The following is a 21,331-nucleotide window of genomic DNA, read 5'->3' as shown; positions in this document are numbered from 1 at the left end:
GTGAAAGTATGGGACACCATCGGTGCAGTAATTCTCAGAAAGTGTGCACATGTAATTTATTTGCCCTCAAGGACAAACATTCTTTTGTTTCAATGCAGTGAATGTAACCAAAGGCCATTCAGCAGATGTGCCAAACACTATAATAAAGTACCGCAGTAAAACACAAGCATGTGTGCCAAATATCAGGTGGGGAGTTTCAGTGTGTATATATATATAATCTCAGCAAAATGAAACGTCTCTCTTAACAGGACACTGTATTTTAAAGATAATTTTGTAAAAATCCAAATAACTTTACAGATCTTTATTGCAAACGGTTTAAACAATGTTTTCCATGCTTGTTCAATGAACCATAAACAATGAATGAACATGCACCTGTGGAACGGTCATTAAGACACTAACAGCTTACAGACGGTAGACAATTAAGGTCACAGTTATAAAAACATAAGACACTAAAGAGACCTTTCTACTGACTCTGGAAAACACCAAATGAAAGATGCCCAGAGTCCCTGTTCATCTGTGGGGGAAATGCTTTAGGCATGCTGCATGGAGGCATGAGGAATGCATATGTGGTCCTTGCAGTGGGAGACCATGTGTAACAACACCTGCACAGGATCGGTACATCCGAATATCACACCTGCGTGACAGGTACAGGATGTCAACAACTGCCTGAGTTACACCAGGAAAACACAATCCCTCCATCAGTGCTGAGACTGTCCTCAATAGGCGGAGAGAGGCTGGACTGAGGGCTTGTAGGACCCCCCCCCCCCTTTGTTTAGTTTGCCGAAAATAAAAGCAGTTGAAAGTGAGAGTTTCTTTTTTGTTGTTATATATGCAATCAGTTCCAATTAATTTGATCATTTTAATTTTCGTAGTCATTTTGTCCTAAATGTGAACGCTCCAAATGAACTCAATCCACTTTAAAGAAAACTGGAAAAGAAATTGAAATGAATCTGAGGAAGAATGATTAAGAAAACATTTAAGTGTCTGTGTCTCAAAAAATACAATAGTGCGTTTGGAAACTGGACTGAGACTTGGTAATACATAAACTGGATCCAAAAGCTTTTACATTTTAAAACAAGAATCGTTATTCATTCATAAATCCACAAGATCTTACCTTCATGCTGTGGATGTACTGATATTCTTCTGTGCTCATGTAATTCCAAGATACAACACAAAGTCATTAAAATACTCTGTACGACACCTCTGGCCATCTTATTGTGTCATTCACCCATCCCGTTATAGCTAAGGTGAGTAGAGTGTAAAACCAGGAAGAGGGAATGATGCAACTATATTTATACAACACACACACATGCACACACGCGCACGCATGCAAAAGTGTATGTTTTATTTTATATTCCATTTACAACTAGTTTAATCACATTTAAGCCTCAAAATGTAGGGTAACAAATTCATTTTGTTAATTTCAAAGTACATTTGCAATTTTCTTTTATATTTTTTGTTCTTTTAATGTTGCACATGTAACTACACATTTTAACACAAATTATTTACAAGTTAAAACCTAGAAAATTAAGCAGATTTACACGTATAACAATTAAACCATTGTATCATGAAAAAGTGCATTGTGTCATAGCTCTCTGAATGTGATCTGCCAGGTCCAATTTACCTCCGCGTGTGTCGGAAAGAACATTTAAAGTGACACAGAAAACACCTCAGTAGCATTTTCATGCAGTAAAGTGATGCTGTAGACTCAGTGGTGGCTCAGTGGTTGAGGCTCAGGGTTACTGACCAGAAGGTCGGGGGTTCAAGCCCCAGCACCACCAAGATGCTACTGTTGTGTCCTTGAGCAAGGCACTTAACTCCAGGTTGCTCCGGATTGTCCCTGTAATAAGTGCACTGTAAGTCGCTTTGGATAAAAGCGTCTGCCAAATGCATAAATGTAAATGTAAATGGGAATATTCGGAAGAGCGTAGTGCGAATAAGGGGCAGGGCTGAAAAAGGTGAATGGTGCAAATGCTGGGTTATGTTTCACTCGGTTCACATTTTTGGTACACTAAATTAATTTTGGTTTGATTTAGGATCTTTAAAATGCAACTTAAGTGTGAAAACATCCTTACAACACACTAACTCATGACATTTTGTGTTAATAATGTGTTGAAAAGATGAAAAGGCAAGTATTGGTACTCTGATTGCAGGTTTTTTACATTGCATTAAATCTACTGTAATAATATGAGGTTAAACTGAATGAAGAAATATAGCTAATACAAAAGAAAGAATTATGCATTGATTAAAATGAAGAGACAGCAGGGTGAATAGATGGCCTGTGGTTTTTATGTGGGAATTGTGGGTATATATTGGGATTTATAGCTCATAAGTAGTAATTCTCTTCTTACTGTGATGCCCTTGTGTGATTGTTATTGAGCATCAGCTGACTGACAGCACACATTAAAGTGTACAGCATCTGGTTTAGATTTACAGTTCATTAACCAAAAAGCATCTTTTTACATTTCCTTTCTTGGACTAAATGCAAGTGACCAAACAGCAGAGTTGTGTTTGGGTTTGTTGTTCCTCTTGTAATCTGTGTGTGTGTGTGTGTGTGTGTGTGTGTGTGTGTGTGTGTGTGTGTTTTAGTTTTTGCAGGACACCTTGGATGCTCTCTTCAACATTATGATGGAGAATTCAGACAGTGAAACGTTTGATACGCTTGTGTTTGATGCTCTGGTAAGATTCACATTGGCTGTAGTGCAATACAACCTGAAATTTTGAATATGATCATTATTTAAATAAACTAACTTATCTTCAGGAGAGACCTGAGTTTAACATGTTTTTTTCCATTTGTCCCTGACATTTTAATGTTTTAATTATGCAGTAATGATATTCTTTTTGTAAATACGGGAGTGTGGTCAAGCGCTCGTCTGGAGAGAGAGAGAGAATTACGGACAGTAATTAAATATTATTTATATTGTTAAGCCGGTTCTCGCCGCCTCCTTGCCATTTAACCCCTTTACATTGGTGCCGAAACCCGGGAAGAAGGAGGGATGCCCGTTGCAGAGTCCTCGACACTGCCGTCCACCCTGGGGAGCGCCGCTGCCGTCCGCCGGGGGACGGCCGTCTTCCGTGGGGAGAGTGGGGACTGGACTCCCCGTCCGCCTGGTGCGATTGAGCCACTGCCAGGGGTGGAGGAGTGCCCTGCCATTCCCCAGAAACTCGGAGGGGTCGAGAGAAGACCGATGTCCATGAGGGGAGGAGGGAAATGACTCCCCTATCGCCTGGAGTGGTAGGGCCGCTGCCAGGGGTGGAGAAGTGTCCCCATGGGTTGTCGGAAACGCGGAGGGCCGTTCTGTCAGCTTGTGATCAGAGGTCTGACTCCGGTCCACCCGGGGAGGAGCGGCTGCCGTCTGCCTAAAAGGGTGGAGGAATGATCGAGGACCACACGATGGCGCATCAGAGAACTGGCTTAACAATATAAATTATATTTAATTAAATAAAAATACATAGACATAAACACATACAGGGCAGCTTCCCGTAATTCTCTGTACTTTTATCTGCTACTGTATATAAAGTTTTTTTAAAATATAAATATACCACTATTCAGTGCCCCGCCGCTACTGAATCTCCAGTGACAAGACAATTATACTTAAGTTGTGGGCGTGCTGTCCGAATTTAATGTGATGAGATTAAAAGTACACATTCTGCGAAATAACGCATAACATGTCTTTCTGTTGTATTGTGTAGGGCTGAACAATAGATTGAAATAAAATCGAAATTTAAAAAGCAAACGGTCTGCACGCGCTGCTTTGTGGAGCTCTGGACCGAGCGCACCTGAGGTGATTCTCTGTGTGCGCTCCCTCCACGAATCTCATCTCATGCACAGAATAACAGTTGTGTTGTATTTACAGCGCTCTATATTCACTTCAAATGGACACTGCAAGTTACTATACAATTACAAATCGAAAATCTCATATCACTAGGTTTTTGGACAGGAGAGGAGTATTTTACCTTATTGGAATTCACAGGTGCTCGTTCAAAGGCTTTTGTTAACATGACTTCAAACAGAAAAATACTGGATTTTTTAATCAGATTCAATAGCAATGCCATGTACAAATTAAGAAGATATTAGAGAATATTACTTGTATAATAATAGAGTTGTTGTTATGGTAAATGGTCTGCACTTAAATAGCGCCTTTTTAACCTTAGTTGTATTCAAAGCGCTTTACACTGTGACTCATTCACACACACACACACACACACACAAAAACACCAATGACGCCAGAGCTGCCATGCAAGGTGCTAGCCTGCCATTGGGAGCAACTTGGGTTTCAGTGTCTTGCCCAAGGACACTTCGGCATGTGGAGTCATGTGGGCCGGTAATCAAACCACCAACCCTGCGATTAGTGGACAACCCGCTCTACCACTTTAGTAGCCTTAAATATTATTACAATCATGCAGTAATTTAATATCAGATTTCATTCTGAATGTTTATTTGAATACTTGAAAACCTTTCTTCATTTGTATTTTCTGTTCTGTTATTTTTAATCCATTGCTGTTTTTATTGCTGCCTACGGTTTTAATGATTGTTCACTAGTATTGAATAATGACTTGAGAACTTGAAACAATTATTGCATTGTTAACTAATCAGTTATTTTTAATATTTGTTGTGTTATTGAAGCTGGTATCAAGAATTGTCAAATTAATTTACTGACTACTAAAATGTTGTGCATTGTGACATTGTGTATCATAATATAACACATTCACGTTATTAAGGACAACCATGTGACAATGCTTTCTGAACTCACTGTTAAATGTAACGGTGTATATAATAAGACATTATAATAACAGTGAAATTATATAAAAATTTTATTATTATCACTACTACTAAACATAGAAGCCAAATTAACACAAGTTCCACATTTATATATTTGGCTAAAAATGGCCTTTTATTTTCTGACCGTGTCTTTGATTCTGGTTCTGATAGGTTTTTATAATCGGACTGATCGCTGACAGGAAGTTCCATCACTTTAATCCCGTACTGGAGACGTACATCCGCAAACACTTCAGCGCCACCCTTGCCTACACGTGAGTGCCTAACCACAGAACAATCATGGATATGCTTAATGTTTGTTTTATATTTACTGTGAGAACAGGTTTATATTCTTTGTCATTATCTGAGAAAATGTTAAATATCATTGCAATGTCTAACAGAGAAATGGTTAAAGGTTTGTGTTTCTCTGATGCTTTATTTTCTATTGCTCTCTGTTTGTTGACAGTCACTCTCTGTGTGGATATTTTTCAGCAAACTGATGAAAGTGTTGAAGAACTATGTGGATAATGCTGAGAAGCTTACAGACCAGCTGCTGAAAGCTCTCAAAGCTTCGGAGTACATCTTCAAATTCATCGTCAGGTCTCGGGTTCTTTTTAACCAGTACGTCCTTCCAGCACATTATCATCAATTATATCAGATATTTTCAGACCGTTAGGATTTGTAATTATTTGTTGTACATCATAACTGACTCAAATCCACTATATATATATATATATATATATATGTATATATGTGTATGTGTGTGTGTGTGTGTGTGTGTGTGTGTGTGTACTGTATGTATGTTTGTGTGTGTGTGTGTGTGTGCTGTATATGTGTATGTTTGTGTGTGCGCTGTATGTATATGTGTGTGTGTGTGTGTATGTAATTCATTAGCTTTCTGAAGATCAGCTTTCTCAGTGGAAAGAAGCGGTAGGGTGCGGGTGTGGGGGGAGTGGTAGTGTAGCGGTTAGCGCGCTGTGCTACGAACCTGGCGACCCCAGTTCGATTCCCGCTCATGGCCAACACCAGTGACGATTATCTGAACCGGTCCCGGGCCTCCCCTAGGTCGACTCAGCCTAAAGCCTAAATGAGTACCTGTTGCGGTGTGTAAAACATCGCCACTGGGGAGACAAAGGCGGTCGGGCGTGGTGCTGGCCACCCACCCCTTGTGTACCGTTCCGGCCTTCATAGGTGCTCGCTAACAGCACTTGCCCCTACAGTCTGTTAAGGCTAAATGGGGGATCTTTGTATCTTTGTGTGCGCGTGTGTGTGTGCTCTGTGTGTGTATATATATATATATATATGTGTGTGTGTGTGGGTGTGGGTGCGCGTGTGCTGTATTTATGTATGTTTGTGCATGTATGTGTACTATATATATGTATGTTTGTGTAAAATAGCCGTCTAAGTGGGGGTTTTCCTCTCTATTTCGCGGTAGCCGGTGCGCAAGAGTCATTCATTATAGAAACCGCAATGTCCTCCACCATTTTAAACCGCACGTCCTCTCCAATGTTAAAACTCCGGTAAGAGTTGTGTAATTAATCTGTCTGTTGTGTCTCTCAGCTGTGATGATCCGTAATGCTGAAGTTCTTTGTTTAAAGAAATTTCCGAGCTTTAGTAGTGTAGTAGTAATACGAGCGATCATGTAGAGCTGTTGTATGTAAACACTGGCTGACGTGGATTCACTTCATGTCACCAAACCTGCTCATATTACACAAAGATGATCTTTTGTGAGACCATCAGTGCTCACGGAAAGTCTCATCCAACCAGATAACGTGTGTGCGTGTCTGCGCGTGCGTGCGTGTGTGTGTGTGTGTGGATGATACACATATGGATGAGCCAAAACATTATGACCACCTGCCTAATATGCTGTTGGTCCTTGGCCTGCCGCCAAAACAGCGCTGATCCACCGAGGCATGGAGATTGTAAGTAATGCTTACAAACCCAAACCATGTTCAAAAGTAGCTTGAAAATCAATTTCAGTCTGAACCGTCAGATTGAAATGAAAGTAGTTTTCCTTCAACATAATTCTGGGCACAACATGCATTCAGCCTCATTCACAACATTGAGATGTGCTCGGTTTGCATGTATAGAATAGTTTAATGCCTCCTTTTCTTCTGTTTTGCCATGCAAAATGCCATGACAAAAATGACCTGATGCAAATTTCCAGATTTCCGTTTGCTCTTTCTCAACAGAAAGCTCACTATGTTGTTTAAAGAATAATCTTGGTAGCATATTGACACCTCGGTCATTCCTGTACTGGTCATTATTTGGTCAGAAAACTATTATAGGCATATTTTAACATTTTAATTATGTTTTGAATTGACAGCATATCCAAGCTCCACAACTGCTCTTGTTTTGCAGATCCATTTTTTAATATCAAAGCCGTTTCCCAGCCATAAAGCTCCCGTTAAGACCGAGAAAAGAGTGTGCTTGATTTAATTGGCAGATGTGAATTGCCTCCCCTTTATTAAACTGAAGTGCTCTTGTTCTCTGAGTGATGGAGGATGTGTTTTAGACAGGCTGGATGTGGAATGGGTGGCAGTGCTGATTTAGGGAGACTGAGGACATGTTGAGCAATGACACGGCCTAAATTAAGTTCAACTGTGGTGATTAGCTTGTTGTCTGCAGGTAAAGTATATGACAGTGACTGTATAGGCCTGTGTGAAGAGAGATGTGACTCCCTTTACTACCCGAGAGCTCAGAACACCTGACATTCTCAGATTTCAGAGAGACACTAATGAGGAGAGGCTAATCCCATTGACTTTAGGTGCATGCTGAAAGAGCCAACCTGGAGAATTCATACGTAAACCAACCGTGCAAAACTTTTTGCGTTTTCCTTGCTACATTTATCTGAAAACATGGCACAACCCATGGCATCTGGCTTGTGAACGAATGACTCTTATATGCTGGTTCTTTTTAATGAATCAGTCTCGGACATGTGAGTTATTGGTAGTTATCAGATGATTCACTCACTTAACCGCGAGTCATTTTCAGACTTCAGTGTGATTTGAAATGAATGGAGAACCGTTTCTGTGATGTGCACAATAGGTTTGTAAACTTAGTACAAAACTGGTTTCACATTAAGAATTTAAGATTAGTTTGGCCGAATGCTGAATTTGTAAGGCCCTTTTGACCAAAAGGGAGAATTTTGGAATGTTTGAACCATAATTAGTACAATTAGTGCTTGTTCAATTTTGGGCACTTTCATGTCCCAGGATCCCAGGATTTATCTTTTTATATGCATCTTTTTTATTCTTTATATATAAATAAAATATAGATTTTATTTATATATAAATAAAATATATATTTTTATATTAAGGTCACATTAAAATCTGACTTGAAACCTTTTTACCAGGCATTTATTTTTGGTACTTTTCAGATTACTTTCATGTACATCACTGTGTTTGTCTTATCCCAGATATATTTTATATTTAAATTATAAAAATCCATAAAAATATTGCATGTTTAAAATTATGATAATCCAAACAAACAGTGAAATAATAATAAAAAAAATAATTTACACACAATACATATTTAAATTATTTTTCCGTCCACCAATTGTTGCATCATTTCCACCACACCAAAGCAATTTTTCCCATAAAATTGAGTGTATTTGTTAACCAATTTGCCAAAAGTGAGCGATTAGGATGCAATATGAGAAAAGTGAATCTTTTATAAATTTATAAAATAAATCAGGGTAAATATCACTTGTGTGCCGAATATTTTTATTGGCTGTTATTTTTAATTGAGATGTAATTTTGCCTTTTAGGTTAAATAAAATGTTAATAAAATATAATTGCCGTAGTCAGTGTAATTTGTAGCACATAATTCTATTAAACACTATACAGAAATGACACTGGTGGACATTTTCATTACTTTCTGAATAAAAAAGTCAACAATGACACACATCTCCTGTGATGCATGTACATCCAGTACATTGTTTGACATTGTTATTTAAAGTAGGTTCCATTCATTAACATTGTTAATGCTTTAGCTCATGAACTAACAGTTAACAGTATATAGTTTACAGCATTTATTCATCTTTGTTAATGCTTGTTAATAAAAGTGCAATTATTCATTGTTCATGTTAGTTCATAATGCATTAACTAATGTTAACATAAACCTTTGATTTAAGGAAAAAAAATGTACATTAACCAAGATTAACAAATTCTGTAAAAGTATTTCTCATTGTTGGTTCATGTTAACTAATTGATCCTTATTGTGAAGTATTACAGACAAACTAGATTAAATCGATATTTTACTTTCTAGAAATCCACAGTGCTAGAAGTGCATTAAGTTTGGGGGGAGAAAACTAAACATTTATTCATATTTAAAGGTGAAGTGTGTAATTGTGCCACTAGCAGCACCAAACATTATTGCAAAAATGGACTGTTTTCAAACGAGTTTCAAACATTCCCCCTTTCTACAATTGGTCGTTCAAACAGGTAGTCTCTTCCTAAACTCATGCCATTGGTTGAAGCCACTCAAACTAACTATTTACAATTCCATTTGGTGTCACTACTGGTGCAGAAATGGCACTTTAGCTTTAATAAAAACCATTACACATGGATCGTATGTCCGCACTTGTCCGCACTTAAATATGAATAGTACATTAGTCCCATTAGCGAAGTGGGTGTTTGTGTGAATGTTTTGTCGCGGAGGCGGTTCTAATGTAAACGCTCTGGATGAGGCGGAAAATGTATGACCTCGTGATTACAAAAGAGCAAAGAATATTTGGTGCCACAAATCAAATCGACAAAGGCAATCGACGATCATTTAATGAATGCGTGAATGCAGGAATTCCCCCGATGATTGTGCGGAGCTTTGGAGCGATTCCAAGAGGGCCCGTCGGCTCTCTGCCCTTCAAACTAAATTACAGAGCAATTCATCAATGTGATCAGCCTATAATCAGGAGCTAGTTTACTGATGCCAGTGAACAGGTGTGTGTGTGTGTGTGTCTGTGTGTAGAGTTTGCTACATTGTTTTTGATGTGGATTTGCTAGTTTGATGTCATGCATTTGCATTCCAAACACATGCAGGCCAGTATGGTGTTCCTCTGATGATGTAGATGAAATGGCTTTTGAGGACTGACTCCCTGATCATCTCCTGTTTGTGTGTGTATGTGTGTTTCTGTCGTCCTTCAGACTCTACGAGAACAAAGGCGAGAGTGATTTCATTGAGTCCCTTCGGAATCTCTTTACCTCGTTTAACTCCATGATGAACAGCAATGCTGACAGTACCAGCGGGGTGAAGGTGAGAACATGTGATACCCCAATGATGCCTAACCTTTAATTTACTAACACTAATGTCATTCCAAACCCATGTTATTGTCTTTCTTTAGTGGTACACAAAAGCAGATTATAGGCAGAATGTGTCCAGGGGATTTCAAGCTCCAAAAAAGGACAAGAAAGAAACATAAACATAACATAAAAATGGTCAGTCTATACGAGTTTTGCACAATTTTCCTGAGTCTTCTGAAGCTATTTCATAGCTTTGTGTCAGGAGCAGATCAAAATGTAACTTGTTGTTCGCAGAAAGCGATCCCCTCTGCAGTAGAGTTTGGCAAATGCTACTTTTTTTGCTAAATGATTTAAGGGACTTGCAGCAGTTTCCTGGTGAAATGAACACTATATCACACAAATCACTAGTAAAGTGGCGTATTATCAGTTCATAAACACTTATTTTTAACCTTGCTCCTCACACAATGCTGTCTTATGACATCTAAGCACTTTTACTACAGCCTTTAAGTGTTTGCATCACATCACCAACTACTACAAGTTATTTCAGGTGTGATCAAATTGCACAGTAGCTCAACTGATAGAGCATTGCGCATGTGATGCAAAGAACCGGGGTACGAGTCCATAAGAGCCCTTGAGTTGACACGTGAGCATAAAGTGTCATAGAAGCATCACAAAATGATGTGGCTGTGATTTTCATCTCACATTTGCTTTTTCTGACATTATCGGTTGGTTGAAGGTGTTCATTTTCAATGAGAGCTGGCGACTTCCAGCAACACGAGCGACGGCGACCGGATGTGGAAGTGTCCAGCGACGTGACAAAGTTGAGAAATGTTTAACTTTATGCAAATAAAGAGCGACTTTCGAGAGCGACAGACAATATTAGAGATGGTAGAGCTCACGTGATCCTAATATTTTAATAAGAATATGAATTGTAAAGAAACAGTGCTGTTTAGTCTCTCCATACACGCCACTAGCGACCTAACCTCCAGCCATTGGTGACATGCAGCGACTAAGTAGCTGGCAGTGTGAACGCAGCTTTAACTTTAACATCGTGCGACTCAGCGTCCACGTGCGGGACGTTGTATTTTGGCTTTGCTATTTGCAATGCTTAATTTAAATTTAAACTGACTGAATACTGTTCACAAGACTCTAGACTGTCATTTAAGGGTTAAACTTCTCTTAAAAAACGTCCTTCTTAAAAGTCACGTGTCACAACAACATGACGTCGATTTCCGTGAAGCGCTTCTACATGTGCAGATCCATCAAAAGTGCCTCTAGTAAGAAACTTTGGTCACATATTATATTAGATGGCCTTAACTACTTTGTACAAACATTAAATACATACAAGACTATGCATTTACTGTGTAACTGCATGTTGTTCTGCAAAATGCCCACATTTACTGCTACTGAGGTTGGGGTACGGGTAGGATTAGGGGTAGGGTTAGGATTAGGGGTTAGCGTTAGGTTTTGGATTAAGGGTTGGGATAGTGTAAAGTTAACAGTGTAACTACAAATGTAATTACATGCAAGTACTTTAAATGTAAGTACAATGCAACAAAATATATGCACATAATACATTGTATCAAATGGTTAAGTACGTAGTAGTTAAGGACACCTAATATAAAGTGGGTCCCTTTATAATGAGTTATGAAAATAAGGTGCTTTTAGAAATGTTCTGAGACCAGTGCAGACAGGTTTTAGGCACACCGTAATCATTCGCAAGGGAGCATCCTAGAGCTCTCTATGCAGCTAAGAGCATTCAGTCCTAAAATCCGACCAAATGTTGAGTTTCAGGCTGCAGATGATGTTTGGACCACTCAACCTGTTTGGCAGACATGGGACGATGATAATCAGTACATAGATTCTGAATTTATAATGTATCATTTTATTTGAACATTGTTGGCTGTGATTGGATGGTGCTGGACATTACTTCGAATCAGGATTAATTATGCTAATTTATGATGTCATGTCTGTGGCATCTCAAAAACAGGAATAACCAACATACGTGGAAACATAATAAACAATTTGACAACTTTCTGTAGCTTGGTATTATTTAAAATTTCACAACTTAGTCTGCTGTCCACATATGTAGACATAATTGTTTAGGAAAATGATTTGCCCTAGATTTATTTTTTGCTTACTTATTTGGTGCCACTAGTTACAAATCAAAAAGGAAAATGGGAAATGCATGCATCAGTCACACTTTGGTCTTAGGAGGTAAAGCCTCTTCTGTTTGGGTTAAAATTTTACTTTTAGCGCCTTACAGTGTGCATTTCACCTAGAAACCGTCACACACGTGTTAGGTACCACGTGACATCAATAAAAAAACATTTTAATAAAAAAACAGCATCAGCCGCCTTCTACATTAATTGTATGTAAATGAGTAGCATGCACATTCTTTTAAACATCTCCTTTTGTATTCCAGAAGGTCATACAGGTTGGAATGACATTAGGAGTAAATGATAACAGAATTGTAATTTTCACCTCTTTTGTTTGTGTGCATAAAAATGTGAGCTTCCTGCACTTGAATGCTATCTATTTCTGGGCACATCCTATGAGAAACCTTGTTTGATCCTAACGGAGGACAAAAATATGGATGTTTTTGTCTGTCTATCCTACGTTCTTTTCATCCATTGAAGTGTGTTCTCATCTATCTGAATATGTGTGTTTCTCTCCTCACCTGATGTCCTCCTCTCTCCTCTGTGGATCTGGGTTCGCTCTGTTTAGCTTCTCCTCAAGGTACTCTATCGCTCCTCTTTCCGTCTGTTTCTTTGCTCCTCCTCTCCATTTGTCTGCCCTTGTTTATGTCCTTGACCTTTCTTGTCAATTCCTTTTTATGTTAACACACCTCTGTCTCCAACACACACACACACACACACACACACACACACACACACTCTCACACTCAGTGGCTGACACAATAAATCAAGCTCTCCTGATGAGTTGAGTCAACCTGGAGCAATGCATGAGGCTGAGATCTTAGCGGTTTTGTCAGTAAATTAAAAATGTATCTAGTTAAGATGCACTTGGAAAACGACAAAGAATGAAATGCACTTTCCTCTCCCCCGGCCTTGTAACAACAGGAAAGTGAGAGACGCTGTCAACATTCAGTTCAACACCTGCTCACACACTTTCTTTCAAACTCTTTTGTCACTGAAGTACATGTATGGGGTTTGTTTTTTCCTTTTTTTCCCTGTGTTCCTGTATTGTTAGAAGGAGATAGTCTTGCGTAGTCAGACTTTTGACTATTTACATAAATTTTGGTCCATGTTGCAACTGATTCTGGTTAAAAACCAAACAATTAGAAAGGAAGACAGAGCATGACTGACATGTACAATCAAGCAACCAGCCATAATTCTCTTTTTAGGGAGTGGCAATTCTGAAATCACAATATCTGCTGAGAATCAAGTTGAATATAATGTAAAATTAAACTTCTCATGAGTTGTTTTAAATCGCGAAATACTTTTACACTCAATGTTAGTACATTAACCATAATTCAAAGCAAAAGATGATTTAAATTAGTAGGCCACATTGTTAGTGTACACTGTGAACACTTATATTCTTACTACGTAATTTACATTTACATTTATGCATTTGGCAGACGCTTTTATCCAAAGTGACTTACAGTGCACTTATTACAGGGACAATCCCCCCGGAGCAACCTGGTTTTAAGTGCCTTGCTCAAGGACATAATGGTGGTGGCCGTGGGGATCGAACCAGCAACCTTCTGATTACCAGTTATGTGCTTTAGCCCATTACGCCACCACCACCACTCCTATTTAATCTTTAATCTTTTTTTTTTTTTCCAGGAACAAAATAGAATATTTTTTTGGTTTCCATCCAAACTGCTTGATGGAAACACCAAGATGTGAATAATATAGCCAAAATGTGCATAAGAAAAACGTATATTTGTTCTTTTATTAAATAAAAAGGAATGTGCTTAAACTATGATGCAAACATATTTACCAAACAGACTCCTACTGAATTTATTAGGCATACGTAATGCACATTAAATAGGTCATGTGACTGACTAACTTGTTCATAGCTGGATTAACCAGTGAACAAATCATCACATCTGAAATGTTGCTCTGGTCATCCTGAAATAAGTGTCTAGAAAATCCAAAGCCTGTGAAGAGATTTCAGATCATTAAGTCGAATACAAACTTGAATTGTGGCATGGAGCAGGTTTATTGACACTTTTGAAAGTGTTATAGCTGTCGGAATTGCATGCTTAATCGTGATTAACACATTTACAGTTAATACAGCATAAACCAGCATACACGCTTGTTGGGAGGGTGGAACCTTTGTAACGTGTCTTCCCGGAGTCATTACGGTGACGGACACACCACAACAGGGATAAAATGATGGAGAATGGACCTCTTAATGCTATTATTTGATGTACAAAACAAGCCCAAATGGGACTTGTGAGAGAAATACATTTTTAGCATATTTTAACTACCACTGAAGCACATCAAGTTTAACTACCGCTCCACTTTTCCTGTGGAGTTCAAAGCGGCACTGGACGCTGACATTGATGCTCTGAAGCAAATCATGAATGCAGCTTCATGATTGCTCTAGGAAAGCGGATAGTCACAGTTAGGATATTTTGAGCTGAAACTTCAGACACATTCTGGGGACACGAAAGATTTAAATTACATCTTGTAAAAAGGGGCATAATAGGTGCCCTTTAATAAAAAGAGTCACAGTTGCTACAATTTCTCTGGAAATGGAGGGTTTGTTCTTTTGAACACATGTGATGAAAACGTGGCTTTATTTGCACATTGTTTTTGTGATACATTTATTAAATGTGCAACTTGGATGGAAATCTAGCTAATGTATGTTAAAACAAGAAACAAATGATTGATAATGGGGCAAGGATAATAAACCTTTACATTTGTATGCTTAAAACATTAACAATTAACATAAATATATATATTTCTTTTATATTTCTCAGAAAACAAAAATTATTTTCTTCTTTCAAACTTTGGTTTAGTTAAAAAGAATAATCTTGTTTTTAGGTTATGTACTTTTACTGGAAAACAAGACACAGATGCAGAGTAAGAAAATATGTTTTTTGCAGTGTACATTTTGGAATGACATAAAGCTGCAATGTCAGCTCTTGCAGATCAGATGGACTTTTATTTAAACCAAGAAGACTTTAGGGCAAAAATTCATAATTATAACAATTCCTATTCAGTTCGGTGAAAGTATCTTTTCCTGTGATCCAAACGATCCAATTTCCCCTCATGTGATGTGTGCAGTCGGTGTGGTGTATTTTCAGCAAAGTTGCAAATCTCTGGACCTGTTTTTAGCGTTACTCTTCGACGAACACAACAAATCTAATGTAAGGTTCAGTCTCAGATGTCAAGGTTTTGCACTTGCGCTGCAAGACCTCATTTCCGAGCTAACTCTGAAGTTATATCAAAATGTATGTGGGCTGCTCGAGAGGGAATTTATCAAATAGAAAACCTCGTAACCCGTCAATCACTCCATGCTTCCTCCGTTGACACTGTGGGTTTAGACTGAATAACAATGTACCTGTTTTAGAAAGCAGTTCAGTGATTTGTTTCTCTCCTTAAAGAAGCTGCCATTTGGTGACTATGATTTTGGCCAAGTAAGGCATGTTTAAACGCTACCAACTAGCTCTTAAAACCTGATAAATGAATGAAGAATATTGCCCTAGCCCTAAACTTACATTTAACTCTAAAATCTTCTTGGTTGATTGGACTTTTAGATATTGAAATAACAAAGGTATATCAATCCCCAATTCCAAACCTGACCCCGCACATTTAACTTCACCTAAAAACCAGAGGGGAATGATTGGTTGAAAATACTTATGTTCCCAAGATCCAACCCAAGCCCAATTTCTAACCCCAACCTTAAACTGTGATTAGTTAATAGATATTTTGTTCCAGTGTTAACAAGGACATTAATCCATTAATACGATCAACTTGGCAAAAATCAAGATAACGTTGTCTAATAAGGTGAGGTGGTGTTGCTTTCCATGATTACACCATGTGGGATGTGCTCCTGGCTCAATTTCCTTGTTGGTTCTGGTACATTCTCAACCAATTAGAGTTTAGGGTTAGGCTTTGGGTTATGGTTGGGGTGTGAACCAAATTTTATATAACCAATATAAATTTAGGGATTGTTCAAAGGGCTGTGCAAAACAAACTATTTTCAAATATTACTAGTCAATTGTTTAAGTCCCCGATATACTTCATACATCAAATAACGAATGTGTGTGAAGCCATTTCAAACAAAATCTGTCCAAAAAGGTATTTTTGAGTTTGTATTAAGATTCAACTTTATTGTCATTGTGCAGAGTACAGGTACAGAGCCAATGAAATGCAGTTGTTTTCGCATATCCCAACTAAGCTGGGGTCAGAGCGCAGGGTCAGCCATGAAACAGCGCCTCTGGAGCAGATAGGGTCAAGGGCCTTGCTCAAGGGCCCAACAGTGGTATCTTGGCGGTGCTGGGTCTTGAACTTAGAGCCTTAACCGCTGAGCCATGGTATTGGTGGTTCGTAGCAGCTCTCCCAGGCGAACTTTTAGGAAAACTTCTTCCCAGCTGCTAAACACCTTCTCACTGCCATTGGTCTACATCATCAGTAGGTGTGATTTGGAGCTCCACCTACTTTGAGGCTGACAGCTAATTCTGTTTACGTTGTTCAGTCTGTCAAGATCAGTCAAGAGTTATTGGCGAGCTGGTGCAAATTTACCTACATCTGTACGATCGTTCACAACTGTATGATGGCTCTGAGAGTTTGCAAACATTATACCATTGCTCGGCTGTTTAGAGCTTCTTTTTACCCCTGAATGAAGAGTGATGAAGAACTAACTGGAAGTATATCAGGGCCTTTAGCTGAAGGACTGTATGTATCTGTATTAAGGGAAGCCCTGTTTTCTGTTTACTGCACCCTGATCAGATATGTTTCCTAAGGGGCCCTTAGATAAAACCTTGTTTTTGCATTCATAAACAGAATGGAATAGAATTAATTGGTCTCGAGACGCATTTTTAACTTGACACAGCATCTCAAATATACAACAATCTATGCAAGATCCTTAAAATAGGGCAAGTCATGATGACAGAAGTCAGCCTCAACAATCAACTAATTGGACTAGTCAAATAGTTCACCATGCTGACCAGTCCCTAGTTTTTATTGTTGGAACTATGTTTGCTTGACAGGAATGTTGTCTTAGGACCAACAAAAGATGCCGATTCAGGAATACATCCTACTTGTCTAAATTATGGTCATCGTGTTTTAAAAGGTGCAGAGGAAAATAAGCCATGGATCAACCTGATGACCTCATGTCCTCTCACACTTTACCTCAGCCACATACATAGTATCAGTCTCAGCAGATGAAAAATCATAAAAAACAAGGACAACAGGACACAAGCTAATCTAAAGCCTCACAGCTGGTCACCTAATGGCAGCTTGCCTGTTTGCTCGCCAGACGCCAAGCACAGTTTGTTTGGGTTTTTAATGATAATCCATATGTGGATGGAAGCAATTGTGGAAGCTAGGACACCTTAATTGACACCATTAGTGAGGCCATGCCTTCATATTTGTCATACACATTCAATACTGAAATCCCAAACAGCATCTGTATTTGTCTTACCTTTGTGTTTGGCTAGATAGACAGGTGTGACATCCGCGATTTGACGGGTGTTGACATCTTAGATTCACCAGTTGCATCAGACAGCAGTGCCCTGAGCATCTGATTGAAGTGAATTGTAAAGGCTAAAATATATTTACGTTTTTCACATCTCGTGCACAGCCTTGTTTTTCTAGCCACATGGACAGTGCGTGTCTTTATGGGTCAAATGAACCGTCGGTGATTAGTTAAAAAAAGAAGAAAATAGAGATTGAAGTAGAATCCTTAAGTACCAAGATAATTGTTAAAAAGTCAACAATGTGAACTCTACCAATGGAACAATCTGATTTGAGTATTATTCTTAGACCAAGACATTCACATCAGGTCTTCTGAGGAAAAACTAGCTGCTGGATTTACTGAAGTTTGAGAGGTTTTGTCATTAACAGTTTTTTTTGAGACACATAGTAGCCTTGCATAATACGATATCTCTGATCATATCAGTATATTCAACTTGGTTGTATAGATATCTGTCTTGAGATCTACCCTCCCTGTAACATCAAACAAAAATGAGAACTGTGGTTTGTCATTTTACCTGGTCAGACATACTCTTCCTGTGAAAAGACTTGGGAATACTTCATTTTTGCATGTGCCTTTATGTCTTGTGCACATTCAAGTGTTCGGCCTTTCTGAAGTATGCTATTGTGACCGTGAGGCCATGCAGACGCATTTGACGCAGGTGAACTATGACTGCTTTGTGATAATCTTTTGTACAGTCAACAGCAGGCACCTGCAAACACAGACAGACCGTGTGTTCTGTACTGATGACAAAATTTGCGTTGCACGGAAAACCAAAGTATGCTTTGGCCTTAAGTGGTGATTCTTGGCCAAAAAGAGCTGCAATGTGGACCAAACTTGATGCTGATAGCCATAAATTCTGGCTGTGCAAGACTTTCTCAGATAGAGAACGAACATGTATGCATATCGAAAACCTCTTAAAGAAGAGTGTCTGGCATGGATGGATGGATGACGAGAGTCTGGCATGGATGGATGGATGACGAGAGTCTGGCATGGATGGATGGATGACAAGAGTCTGGCATGGATGGATGGATGACGAGGGTCTGGCATGGATGGATGGATGACGAGGGTCTGGGATGGATGGATGACGAGGGTCTGGGATGGATGGATGACGAGGGTCTGGCATGGATGGATGGATGACGAGGGTCTGGCGTGGATGGATGGCGAGGGTCTGGCGTGGGTGGATGGCGAGGGTCTGGCGTGGGTGGATGGCGAGGGTCTGGCGTGGATGGATGACGAGGGTCTGGCGTGGGTGGATGACGAGGGTCTGGCGTGGACGGATGACGAGGGTCTGGCGTGGACGGATGACGAGGGTCTGGCGTGGGTGGATGACGAGGGTCTGGCGTGGACTGATGACGAGGGTCTGGCGTGCAGTAAATGGAAATTCTGAGAGGGTTCTTTTTGGATTGGTCAACTGTTTTCTAGTTATTGATTGGAGTGTTGGCAGTATCGGGGAACTTCTCTGTCATTACTGGTCTGCTCTACGTCTGCCATTGATATGTCGTTTCTCAGGCCAGGGTGAAGCCATTCATCACAGCTAGATTTGGTTTAACTGCCCATTGGTTTATGAAACATATTGTCTTGGCTAATCAGTAAATGAGGGTCTTGGTGCTGTTATCTTGCTCCTTAAACAACGTGAAGTCTCTCTGGTTCCTCATTGTTCATCCTTACTGAGACTGGACAGCACAATTCATCATAAATTAACAAAATCCTTTAAAAACAAAGTAATTTTTTATGTGACTAACAACAATTCCTCATTGTTATTGTTACTGAGTTTTTCAATTTATTTAATGTCTTTTATGGATTTTAAAATGGTTGATTCTGCTAATATATCACCGTTTGCCTGATTTCCAGGGTGCAGCCCTGAAATATGTCCCCACTATTGTCAATGATCTCAAACTGGTCTTCGATCCCAAGGAGCTCAGGTGAGTGGAGATAATGCTCTGTTTGTCCTGTCTTTCTTCTCCCCCCATATCTTAATGTCATTTTGAGAGAATCCTAAAAAAAAATAAACCGCTCTGAAGATTGGAAGTTTTCTGTCTAAACTGCAGTAATTTGCTGCCCCCTATACTCATTTCTATGCAGGATTAAAATATAACAGCATTTTATTTGATCAGCACTTTGTTAAACTTAAAATCAGCAACACTCATAGACACTAGATCTGATCATCTTCAATTTCTGTCCTCCAAATTGAGCTTTTCTCATATTGTCATTACCGAAATGGCATTGCTTTACCGCTCAAGTATCTCTAACAGTCTCTCATACACTTTAGAGTCTACCCACAATCACTGCAAAGTGATCCCGTTGTCATAGAGACGCGCCGGTCACTCAGCATTCTCGTGTGTTAGTCTGAATAATGTGTTCATTCCTGAGTGCCATTATAATAAAGTTACAGTGGTCTTATGATGGCTAAATTTACTGCAGTCACACAAGCATACACTTCGCAGTTTGTCATCGTGACTTGTGAAAGCATGAATCCAGCTGCGACTCATTTATGAGATGTTTAGCTGAAAATGACCTTACCTCTCTGAAGCAATTTTGAAAGATTTAACATTTTCATGAGACATTTTATCACAGCAGGATTCTTGTTAAATTCCCTCAGTAATTTGTGTTCATGTTGTGTTCAGCTTTAAATATAACTGCATAAATGAATGTGCCACAGAGAGAAAGATTTATAATATCAGTGTGTGTATAGATGATCAATAAATGACATATCGTAAACTATGTATATTAAACTGTGTCTGATACAGAATTGGTTTTAACTACAAAAAAACAAATTGCATAATTTTTACTATTGTATGTAAAGTTTTTAATTACATAAAAGTTTTAAAGTACTTTTAATATTTTTTGTTTTAATAATAATTTTGTACTTTTATTTAAAAAAAAATGAATTATTAAAATACCTTAACATATAACTATTTTATAAAAGTAATTTTATTTAAAAAAATAAAATGAAACCTTTTTTTTTTTGAATTTGAATTTTTTTATTTTATTTATTATTATTTTATTTTTTTAAACTAGTATACCATGTATTACAGCACAACTTTTATCAAAGTGTATCTTTTACTTCACATTTTCACATCTCCAGTCAGTAAATGAGCAAGATATAGATTCATTCAGTAATTGTTCTGACAGATTTAGCTACTAATTTGTTAAATTGATGAGCACTTGAGCTAATGAATCTTTTTTTTTTTTTTTGACCAGTTTTTTAAAAGGACTGGCTCATAAGAGTCATTTGTTAATGATTTGGATTGCACTGGTTGCACTGCATGTTTGCTTTTCCGTGCAGCCCGCGAACACAACACTTCATATATTGTCTTGGTAGTCAGAGGTGTACAAAAAAACAGGGTGTGTATGTATGTATGTATGTATGTATGTATGTATGTATGTATGTTCGTGTACTTGATACTCAGTGTTTTGTGCAGTGCTGCTGTAAATTCAGTAGCAGTGTAACACCTCTGCAGAATAGTGATGCAGGACACGCAGAATATAAACTGCAGTCTCAGCATTAATGTAGGAGCAGGTGATCTCTCTCTCTCACACACACATACACACACACATACACACATTTACACACAAATACATGCTGTATTTATCAGTTAGTTGTCTTCAGATTTGCCAGATGAACACTTTGACATACATTTTAGATATCCATGTC

The 21,331-nt window shown here is 38.6% G+C and overlaps 1 protein-coding gene across 2 annotated transcripts in view; it reads left to right on the top strand.

The window, feature by feature from the left end:
* Nucleotides 1-21,331, top strand: part of LOC127626751 (dedicator of cytokinesis protein 1-like) — a 329,863-nt gene that overhangs the window by 111,451 nt on the left and 197,081 nt on the right. For both annotated transcript variants that reach the window (XM_052102764.1, XM_052102763.1), the window contains exons 20-24: nucleotides 2,590-2,679; nucleotides 4,934-5,034; nucleotides 5,252-5,380; nucleotides 9,904-10,012; nucleotides 19,528-19,598. In XM_052102764.1, coding sequence (XP_051958724.1) covers nucleotides 2,590-2,679; nucleotides 4,934-5,034; nucleotides 5,252-5,380; nucleotides 9,904-10,012; nucleotides 19,528-19,598 — 500 coding nt within the window. The remainder of the gene's footprint in view (nucleotides 1-2,589; nucleotides 2,680-4,933; nucleotides 5,035-5,251; nucleotides 5,381-9,903; nucleotides 10,013-19,527; nucleotides 19,599-21,331) is intronic.

This window comes from Xyrauchen texanus, chromosome 33 (genome assembly GCF_025860055.1).
Source record: "Xyrauchen texanus isolate HMW12.3.18 chromosome 33, RBS_HiC_50CHRs, whole genome shotgun sequence".
NCBI lineage: Eukaryota > Metazoa > Chordata > Actinopteri > Cypriniformes > Catostomidae > Xyrauchen > Xyrauchen texanus.
This window is presented reverse-complemented; position numbering and strand designations above follow the sequence as displayed.